At 34.9% G+C, this 10,141-nt stretch overlaps 3 protein-coding genes across 5 annotated transcripts; 1 reads left to right on the forward strand and 2 right to left on the reverse strand.

Annotated features, from left to right (window-relative positions):
• Window positions 1-526: 526 nt before the first annotated feature.
• On the reverse strand, window positions 527-3,701 carry LOC139769890 (uncharacterized). Of its 2 annotated transcripts, none has more exons than XM_071701387.1 (4): window positions 3,015-3,701; window positions 2,532-2,672; window positions 2,028-2,330; window positions 527-1,209 (listed from the first exon to the last, which is right to left on the reverse strand). In XM_071701387.1, exons 1-4 carry the CDS (start codon window positions 3,642-3,644, stop codon window positions 778-780), a joined length of 1,506 nt encoding a protein of 501 aa, XP_071557488.1. In that variant the 5' UTR covers window positions 3,645-3,701; the 3' UTR covers window positions 527-777. The 2 variants fall into 2 exon arrangements, with proteins under 2 accessions (XP_071557488.1, XP_071557490.1); XM_071701389.1 differs by lacking the exon at window positions 527-1,209 and adding an exon at window positions 1,670-1,759 and having other exon boundaries at window positions 3,015-3,696.
• A 1,411-nt stretch (window positions 3,702-5,112) lies between these two features.
• On the forward strand, window positions 5,113-5,552 carry LOC139769828 (uncharacterized). Its single transcript, XM_071701250.1, has 3 exons — window positions 5,113-5,118; window positions 5,184-5,318; window positions 5,380-5,552. The coding sequence occupies exons 1-3, from the start codon at window positions 5,113-5,115 to the stop codon at window positions 5,527-5,529; spliced, it is 291 nt and encodes a 96-aa protein (XP_071557351.1). The 3' UTR covers window positions 5,530-5,552.
• A 496-nt stretch (window positions 5,553-6,048) lies between these two features.
• LOC139769892 (uncharacterized) lies at window positions 6,049-9,316 on the reverse strand. Of its 2 annotated transcripts, none has more exons than XM_071701391.1 (4): window positions 8,561-9,316; window positions 8,063-8,203; window positions 7,559-7,861; window positions 6,049-6,732 (listed from the first exon to the last, which is right to left on the reverse strand). In XM_071701391.1, the coding sequence occupies exons 1-4, from the start codon at window positions 9,299-9,301 to the stop codon at window positions 6,301-6,303; spliced, it is 1,617 nt and encodes a 538-aa protein (XP_071557492.1). In that variant the 5' UTR covers window positions 9,302-9,316; the 3' UTR covers window positions 6,049-6,300. The 2 variants fall into 2 exon arrangements, with proteins under 2 accessions (XP_071557492.1, XP_071557493.1); XM_071701392.1 differs by lacking the exon at window positions 6,049-6,732 and adding an exon at window positions 7,109-7,288.
• Window positions 9,317-10,141: the final 825 nt, after the last annotated feature.

The following is a 10,141-nucleotide window of genomic DNA, read 5'->3' on the forward strand; positions in this document are numbered from 1 at the left end:
AATATTAGGGTTTGTGTATTTATATATTTACATTTGCCTTTATATTATATATCGAAATTTACTTAGTTTATTCTAAAGTATAAATTCTAAAAAAAATTGAGAAAATATATTTTTTAAATATTTTTGAAAAGCTTATATCTATACATAGGATTATGAAAGATAAGTTCATATTATAAAATTGATTTTTTAAATTATATAATATGCTGAATTTAACTGTTGTATACGTACATACGTACGTACATACGTACATACATACGTACATACGTAACATTTTGCAGGATAACAACGTGAATTTGTCTGTGAATATCGCGATTATAACATTTCGAAAAATTACGCACAACTTCGATTCCGATAATAATTCTACAATTTTGAAGCATACCTATGATCAGGAAACAAATCGCGTGTGTAAATATGTCTCATGGTGAAAAAAAACTATACAGAAAGGAAGATATACTATAATACAGGAGAGTTAGAAAAAAATGGGAGTGCAGAATTCAAAACGGTGAGTGCTCGAAATTGTACACAATTTGCGATTTAAAAAATAATGCTTTATTACTGCTAAAAGCAAATATGTTCATTTAAGCTAACAATATTCTCAATATATTGCAGAAAAACGTAAAAAATTTTTTTAAAATATTAGATAAATGCAATATTTTAATGACGTTAAATTAAATAATAAATAATAAAAGCTGTCCCGAGATTATATTTGTTAGCTAAATTGACAAATTATTTAGACGTGTTTGCGCATTTGAACGGGATTGTCTCCTTGATGATGTTTTACTTCTCCTTCTGTGTAATTTCTTCATGCTCGCTCTTCAATTGAGTGACGTCAATCTCTCGCTTTTGATTGTTGCGGGCATCGGTCATTTTGGTAGCAGTCGAATGTGCTTCTCCTGGTAGCATTTCCATTTCATTGGATTGAGACAATGAGTCAACGTGTTGCGATTCGCGATAAAATGGTCCTCCCGTATTTACGGTGATTGCCGGTACACTTGCTGAAGCTTGAGAGCCATAGCTCGTCGGATAAGGGTTCCCGTAATTTCCGTAGACTTGATAAGAAGTTGGGTAGGCGTAAGTGGGCGAGGGATTGTTATATGAAGGTTGATATACGGGTTCATAATATTTAGGAGAATTGCCGGATCCTGGATATACGATGGGGAATTGCACCGACAGGTTTACAGGAGGATACTGTTTTTTATGTCTTCCTTCCTGCAAAAAAATAATTCAATATCTATTATTCGTGAAAACTGCATTTTATGATATACTTAGATATCTAAATGTCTTTTTCAGAATTAATTTTCTTTTCAAAATTAGAACTTGCATTTTTTTTTAGTGTCATTTGTAAATATGTAATCGATGGTCTCTTCCAACACAAATTTGCGATAATTGTCCATTTTTAATTTTCTGCTGTACGCTTTCAGCCGTTGAGCGCACAGCTAATGTTTTGTCTCGTACGTATCAAAAGATTCCAAACGCAACGCAATGCTTCAGAGGTAATATCTATATATGCTATATATAGGCTATAAAATAATAGAACTGGATCCTAATTAGAGGATTGGAGGGAGAACAATTTAAAAGGTTTTTATGAATAATTGTTTTTATTTTTTTTCTGAACAAATAATACCTAAGAACATTTCCATTAAAGGCATACGAGTGCTCTGTAAAAAGTTTTAAATACTTTAGACTTTAGACGTTTGATTTTTAAGCTTGCTTGGTCCAATTTCCTTAACAAGGTCATCGAGGATATAAAGGATTAAACCTGTACGTGAATTCAAATATTATGTAGCTCTTCCTAATTGAGCTGTCGAGCTTTCTATAAAGAAGATCTTACAGAACATCATCATAGAAATTTTTTAGAGAAACAATAGAATTGCGCGCACATAGGAATCTTTTGATGTTGGATTAAGGTTTTTATCGCTTTCCAAGAATCGCACCATTGGGATCTCGGGCAATATCGCTCGTATTATCTCAATATCAATGTGGGACCATATGATTATTACTTAATTCATATCTAGTTTGGTACTTACCATTCCTTTGTGAGTTTCTTCTGAAGGAAAGAAGATAGGTTGATTCGACATCATGCTAGGCATCATGCTAGGCATCATATTAGGATTGTTTTCTGTGGACATCTGCGAAGACCTATAGGGCATAGGTGATTCGAAAGGTGCACCGCCGTGATATGTCATTGCGCGAGGCTCCTGAGAAACGTTGAGGAATCTGGAGGTAACGTAGGGTGTTAGCGTCGGGATGCGATTCTCTGGTCGACGGTTGGATTCGTATGATTCTTCCTGATTGTTGCACCCGTCAGATTCTACTTGCCGCGGCAACACCTGGATCAGTGAGAAACAATATATTTTATTCAGTTTGAAAAGACTTTATCTAGTATATGATGCAGTCATAAAAAAAGGATTTGTAGATTCTGAAAGCTGAAGATACAAGAATGTAGCGCAAGTTTAAGGATCTAACTCATATGGCTCTAAAAGAAATTAAAAACTTTCTTTAGAAAATCTGAAATAATGCTTGCCACTTACATCGAACAGGGCTGTTGGTCGAACAAAAGATCGAGGTTGAACAAGAAAGTTCAAAGGTTGGGGTGGAATAAAACCATTGCATTTTATGCACGTAGGCCTTTGCGGTAAGACATTGAACTCTTGAAGCGGAATTGGCAAGTTCTAAATTAAAAAAGACAAGTCAAAATATTAAATATATGTTAATTCTCTTTTTTCTCTTCTTTCAAATAGGCTTTAATTGCATAATATTCTATTTAATTTAGTTGGAAAATTAATTAGTTTTAATTTATATAATAATCTTTAATCAATCAATCATCTTCATAAGTTTTTATTACTTAGATGTTTAAAGTTGAATATTTAAAAACTATAAGAAGCAACGAGCTTTGAATGAATTTTGAAAAAAATAATCTATAAATTTATTTAAACAACTATTACTACTCTAGCTTCCAATTTTTACAGTTTATTCTATATATCAATATTTATTCAAATTGATTGTCGTTTTACCTGTGGTTTAGGCACCGGCTTCTCTTGCTTGGGCGGTTTAACTTCCTGTTGAATCACCGTCACAGATGGTCGCTGTTGCGGTTGAGGTTGCGGATGAATGACATGGACCATGTGAATTTGTTGTGGCTGCTGGGGCTGCTGTGGTTTGTCGCAAGGTACGGGGGCAGGAGCTTGCGGTACGATGTTAATGATCGGAGTTGGCGCTGGAGCAGGCGTTTGTACTGGAGCGGGAGCTGGCACTGGTGCTGGTGGAGGAACGACTACTTGCGCTGATTGCTGTTGCTGGTTCAAACTGATGCTTGGCGAAGGTTGCGGCGGTGGCGGGATCGGTTTGGAATATCCCGGTCCTGGTATCATCGGTACGGGCAGGATAACCAGCGGTTTGGCTATGTCTTGCCTTACCTCCTGTCTGCAAGGAACCTCTACTGCCTTTCCCGAGCGAACTTCCACGCAGAAGGTCGTTGCTTTCTTCGCTCTACCCTTGTCCGCACCAGTTTCCTCCAGTATGGCGTTCTTGTCGAACGTCGTCTCTGCCTCGTTAATCGACTTCTCGATCACCTTGGGCGAGGGTGCGGCCTGACAGGCGACAAGCGCCAGCAGGAACAACGCGCAGACACTGTACAGATGCATTGTTCGTAGATCGAAATCGAAATCGAACTGATGAAGCAGGATGAAGCGCGCCCCTTTTTTAAGGGAATCCACGACCAGCCGCAAAATCGGAGCCGACGACGAAACCATTCGCGCTGCTTGCGAAATTGTGCGAGCGATTCGATGCATCGGCAAATTTTGATGCGTGATTAAACAATATCGTCCTCGTTTTTATGAAATCATTCGTGATGATATCATTGATTGACTATGGGCAAAATTTGCTGAAATTTAATACGCAACGTTTTTTTAGATTTTATGTGGAATTACACGAATTTTTATCTGTTATCATGTAATCGTAGTCGCATCAAAAGAAAATTACGCTTAAATGTTTAGGAGAATCTTTGAAATTGAACACAAAATAATTTACATTCCATTTATACATACTTAGTATAGATTTCATATTTAAATAATTAAGCAATATTTTATATGTTCAGTTCATATCTGACATAATAATTTTACATGAATTTTTTTTTTTATTGTTAGGTTTCTGTAATAGAATATTATTGTAAAATTATTATAACATATAGAATTTATATGTAAAATTAATATTAATTACAAGAGAACATTATAAATTTAATTAAATATTTGTAACGGCATTTTATGAATTTGTATTACATTATATTGCATTATGGACATACACTTTGAAAATGCTTATTAGCAAACGCGAAATCATTGTTGTAAAATCGATTCGATAATTTGCTGCTTATTGTTAAACATTTCTAATTGTGTCGATTTAGTTGCATTTTCAATCATGTCGCAACAGATATATTCACAAACTATGCGCACTTGTTAGATATAACCAGCAGTAAGAAATGACTCCTCAACAAGAATCATCATCAGACGTTGCTCAGCTTCAGATCGACATGCGAACTTTTTTCGTGTCGTACAAAAGAAGTGTCCTTGAAGAAATACCGCAGGGTATTCTGCCTTTGAAAGAAAAATTTTCTGCCGTGTCACTAGCGGATAAGGGCATTATTGAACCTGCACAGGATCAATTACAAGATAATAGCTCAATGGAAGAATCAACCGCACGCAAGGATACCATTGATACCACTAATTGCTGATAACAAATAATTATTTATAATCTAAAATAGAGATAATTATTTGTACAAAATAATTATCTATATTTTATTTATATAAAGGACTTACAAACATGAAACATTTTATTACTAAATATATTGTATGACGATTTTGACTAATTAAATTCTTCGATATGACGTTTATGAAGAGAAGATGAAAGATTTTTGAAACTATTTTAATAAACACACTATATATACAAAAATTAGTAAACGTGGCGAAGTAGTCAGTTTATTACCATATTAACGCAACCAATTGAAATTGCATCATATTTATGACAAAATTTTATTGTGCGAGTCACACATTTTGCAAAAATTTGATATCAATATGTAAAATTTTATCATCATCTCTACAGAAATCAATCGAGGACGAAATGGATGTGAGTTCCTCAATATTCTCAGCTAGATTTTTACAATATTTTGCTAAACATTTTTAATAATACAGTTGGAGACCGTATTGGACGATTTGGGCGATAAAATTCCTTGCTTGCGGCACATTCTTCGTCCGGAATATGTTCCATATTTAACCACAGCTGCAACAGTGTTTATAGGATGGCTGCTTGTGACATGGATATTTCATGCATGTATTTTAAAATAAATACTCGATTGATTTATAATTAATTATAACTAATTGTTTACAGTTAATTTGGATATTGATTACTCCTCTAACAATAAGCGCCATCGCCATAGCGTTAATATGTCCAGCAACAAGCAAATGGTGTTTCCAGCAATTGGGAACGAATTTAGAAGAAATAATGAATAATGTCATTCATAAGTTTCAATGTCGATAACGTCAAATAAAATTTAATTTTATAATTTCAACCGTAAGAATATTAGGGTTTTTGTATTTATATACTTACATTTGCCTTTATATTATATAACGAAATTTACTTAGTTTATTGTTTAAAGTATAAATTCTAAAAAAAATAAGAAAATATATTTTTTAGATATTTTTAAAAAGCTTATATCTATATATAGGATTATGAAAGATAAATTTATATTATAAAATTGATTTTTTTAATTATATAATGTGCTGAATTTAATTGTTGTACGTAACATTTTGCAGGATAACAACGTGAATTTGTCTGTGAATATCGCGATTATAACGTTTCGAAAAATTACGCACAACTTCGATTCCGATAATAATTCAACAATTTTGAAGCATACGATCAGGAAACAAATCGCGTGTGTAAATATGTCTCATGGTGAAAGAAAACTATACAGAAAGGAAGATATACTATAATACAGGAGAGTTAGAAAAAAATGGGAGTGCAGAATTCAAAACGGTGAGTGCTCGAAATTGTACACAGTTTGCGATTTAAAAAATAATGCTTTATTATTGCTAAAAACAAATATGTTCGTTTAAACTAACAATATTTTTAATATATTGTAGAAAAACGTAAAAAAATTAAAAAAGTTATTAGATAAATGCAATATTATAATGACGTTAAATTAAAATAATAAATAATAAAAGGCGTCCCGAGATTATATTTGTTAGCTAAATGGACAAATTATTTAGACGTGTTTGCGCATTTGAACGGGATTGTCTCCTTGATGATGTTTTACTTCTCCTTCTGTGTAATTTCTTCATGCTCGCTCTTCAACTGAGTGACGTCAACCTCTCGCTTTTGATTGTTGGGGGCATCAATCATTTCGGTAGCAGTCGAATGCGCTTCTCCTGGTAGCATTTCCATTTCATTGGATTGAGACAATGAATCAACGTGTTGCGATTCGCGATAAAATGGTCCTGCCGTATTTACGGTGATTGCCGGTACACTTGCTGAAGCTTGAGAGCCATAGCTCGTCGGATAAGGGTTTCCGTAATTTCCGTAGACTTGATAAGAAGTTGGGTAGGCGTAAGTGGGTGAGGGATTGGTATATGAAGGTTGATATACGGGTTCATAATATTTAGGAGAATTGCCGGATCCTGGATATACGATGGGGAATTGCACCGAAAGGTTCACAGGAGGATACTGTTTTTTATGTCTTCCTTCCTGCAAAAAAATAATTCAATATCTATTATTCGTGAAAAACTGCATTTTATGATATGTTTCGATATCTAAATGTCTTTCTCAGAATTAATTTTCTTTTCAAAATTAGAACTTGCATTTTTTTAGTGTCATTTGCAAATATGTAATCGATGGTCTCTTCCAACACAAATTTGCGATTATTGTCTATTTTCAATTTTCTGCTGTATGCTTTCAGCCATTGAACGCACAGCTAATGTTATTCTCGTACGCATCAAAAGATTCCAAACGCAACGCAACGCAATGCTTCAGAGGTAATATCTATGTATGCTATATATTATAGGCTATAAAATAATGGAACTGGATGTTAATTAGAGGATTGGAGGGAGTACAATTTAAAAGGTTTTTATGAATTATTTTTTTTATTTTTTTTGTGAACAAATAATACATAAGAATATTTCCATTAAAGGCACACGTGTGCTCTGTACAAAGTTTTAAATACTTTAGACTTTAGACGTTTGATTTTTAAGCTGGCTTGGTCCAATTTCCTTAACGAGGTCATCGAGGATATAAAGGATTAAACCTGTACGTGAAATCAAATATTATGTAGCTTTTCCTAATTGAACTGTCGAGCTTTCTATAAAGAAGACCTTACAAAACATCATCATAGAAATTTTTTAGAGAAACAATAGAATTACGCGCACATAGGAATCTTTTGATGTTGGATTAAGGTTTTTATCGCTTTCCAAGAATCGCACCATTGGGATCTCGGGCAATATCGCCCGTATTATCTCAATATCAATGTGGAACCATATGATTATTACTTAATTCATATCTAGTTTGGGGTACTTACCATTCCTCTGTGAGTTTCTTCTGAACGAAAGAAGACAGGTTGATCCGACATCATGCTAGGCATCATGCTAGGCATCATACTAGGATTGTTTTCTGTGGACATCTGCGAAGACCTATAGGGCATAGGTGATTCGAAAGGTGCACCGTCATGATATGTCATTGCGCGAGGCTCCTGAGGACCGTTGAGGAATCTGGAGGTAACGTAGGGTGTTAGCGCCGGAATGCGATTCTCTGCTCGACAGTTGCATTCGTATGATTCTTCCTGATTGTTGCACCCGTCAGATTCTATTTGCCGCGGCAACACCTGGATCAGTGAGAAGCAATATATTTTATTCGGTTTGGAAAGACTTTATCTAGTATATGATGCAGTTATAAAAAAAGGATTTGTAGATTCCGAAAGCTGAAGATACAAGAATGTAGCGCAAGTTTAAAGATCTAACTCATATGGCTCTAAAAGAAATTAAAAACTTTTTTTAGAAAATCTGAAATAATGCTTGTTACTTACATCGAGCAGGGGTGTTGGTCGAACAAAAGGTCGAGGTTGAACAAGAAAGTTCAAAGGTTGGGGTGGAATAAAACCATTGCATTTTATGCACGTAGGCCTTTGCGGTAAGACATTGAACTGCATTGGCGGAATTGGCAAGTTCTAAATTAAGAAAGACAAGTCAAAATATTAAATAATATATTAAATAATATATGTTAATTCTTTTTTTTCTCTTCTTTCAAATAGGTTTTAATTGCATAATATTCTATTTAATTTAGTTGGAAAATTAATTAGTTTTAATTTATATAATAATCTTTAATCAATCAATCATCTTCATAAGTTTTTATTACTTAGATGTTTAAAGTTGAATATTTAAAAACTATAAGAAGCAACGAGCTTTGAATGAATTTTGAAAAAAATAATCTATAAATTTATTTAAACAACTATTACTACTCTAGCTTCCAATTTTTACAGTTTATTCTATGTATCAATATTTATTCAAATTGATTGTCGTTTTACCTGTGGTTTAGGCACCGGCTTCTCTTGCTTGGGCGGTTTAACTTCCTGTTGAATCACCGTCACAGATGGTCGCTGTTGCGGTTGAGGTTGCGGATGAATGACATGGACCATGTGAATTTGTTGTGGCTGCTGGGGCTGCTGTGGTTTGTCGCAAGGTACGGGGGCAGGAGCTTGCGGTACGATGTTAATGATCGGAGTTGGCGCTGGAGCAGGCGTTTGCACTGGAGCGGGAGCTGGCACTGGTGCTGGCGGAGGAACGACTACTTGCGCTGATTGCTGTTGCTGGTTCAAACTGATGCTTGGCGAAGGTTGCGGCGGTGGCGGGATCGGTTTGGAATATCCCGGTCCTGGTATCATCGGTACGGGCAGGATAACCAGCGGTTTGGCTATGTCTTGCCTTACCTCCTGTCTGCAAGGAACCTCTTCTGCCTTTCCCGAGCGAACTTCCACGCAGAAGGTCGTTGCCGATTTCTTCGCTCTACCCTTGTCCGCACCAGTTTCTTCCAGTATGGCGTTCTTGTCGAACGTCGTCTCTGCCTCGTTAATCGACTTCTCGATCACCTTGGGCGAGGGTGCGGCCTGACAGGCGACAAGCGCCAGCAGGAACAACGTGCAGACACTGTACAGATGCATTGTTCGTAGATCAAAGTCAAAATCGAACTGATGAAGCAGGATGAAGTGCGCCCCCTTTTTAAGGGAATTCACGACCAGCCGCGCAATCGGAGCCGACGACGAAACCATTCGTGCTACTTGCGAAATTGTGTGAGCGATTCGATGCATCGGCAAATTTTGATGCGTGATTAAACAATATCGTCCTCGTTTTTATGAAATCATGCGTGATGATATCATTGATTGACTATGAGCAAAATTTACTGGAATTTAATACGCAACGTTTTTTTAGATTTTATATGGAATTACACGAATTTTTATCTGTTATCATGTAATTGTAGTCGCATCAAAAGAAAATTACGCTTAAATGTTTAGGAGAATCTTTGAAATTAAACACAAAATAATTTACATTCCTTTTATACATATCTAGTATAGATTTCATATTTAAATAATTAAGCAATATTTTATATGTTTAGTTCATATCTGACATTATAATAATTTTACATTAATTCTTTTTTTTATTGTTAGGTTCCTGTAATAGAATATTATTGTAAAATTATTATAACATATAGAATTTATATGTAAAATTAATATTTATTACAAGAGAACATTATATATATATTTAATTAAATATTTGTAACGGCATTTTATGTGTGAATTTGTATTACATTATATTTCATTATGGACATACTCTGAAAATGCTTATTAGCAAATGCGTAAGCATTGTTGTAAAATCGACTCGATAATTTGCTGCGTATTGTTAAACATTTATAATTGTGTCGATTTAGTTGCATTTTCAATCATGTCGCAACAGATATATTCACAAACTATGCGCACTTGTTAGATATAACCAGCAGCAAGAAATGACTCCTCAACAAGAATCATCATCAGACGTTGCTCAGCTTCAGATCGACATGCGAACTTTTTTCGTGCCGTACAAAAGAAGTGTTCTTGAAGAAATACCGCAGGGTA

The sequence above is a fragment of the Temnothorax nylanderi genome, unplaced genomic scaffold (genome assembly GCF_030848795.1).
Source record: "Temnothorax nylanderi isolate EJ_2023f unplaced genomic scaffold, tnyl_v1.0 TNYL_tig0025_pilon, whole genome shotgun sequence".
Classification (NCBI taxonomy): domain Eukaryota; kingdom Metazoa; phylum Arthropoda; class Insecta; order Hymenoptera; family Formicidae; genus Temnothorax; species Temnothorax nylanderi.

Bases quoted from the DNA above. Each gene is read 5' to 3' on its own strand.
- LOC139769890 (XM_071701387.1), bottom strand. From the start codon at position 3,644: ATGCATCTGTACAGTGTCTGCGCGTTGTTCCTGCTGGCGCTTGTCGCC. The intron at 2,331-2,531 runs GTAAGTGGCAAG...TCACTGATCCAG, and splicing joins GACCAACAGCCCTGTTCGAT to GTGTTGCCGCGGCAAGTAGA. The intron at 1,210-2,027 runs GTAAGTACCAAA...ATTTTTTTGCAG, and splicing joins AAGAAACTCACAAAGGAATG to GAAGGAAGACATAAAAAACA.
- LOC139769828 (XM_071701250.1), top strand. The intron at 5,319-5,379 runs GCATGTATTTTA...AATTGTTTACAG, and splicing joins TTGTGACATGGATATTTCAT to TTAATTTGGATATTGATTAC.
- LOC139769892 (XM_071701391.1), bottom strand. From the start codon at position 9,301: ATGGTTTCGTCGTCGGCTCCGATTGCGCGGCTGGTCGTGAATTCCCTT. The intron at 7,862-8,062 runs GTAAGTAACAAG...TCACTGATCCAG, and splicing joins GACCAACACCCCTGCTCGAT to GTGTTGCCGCGGCAAATAGA. The intron at 6,733-7,558 runs GTAAGTACCCCA...ATTTTTTTGCAG, and splicing joins AAGAAACTCACAGAGGAATG to GAAGGAAGACATAAAAAACA.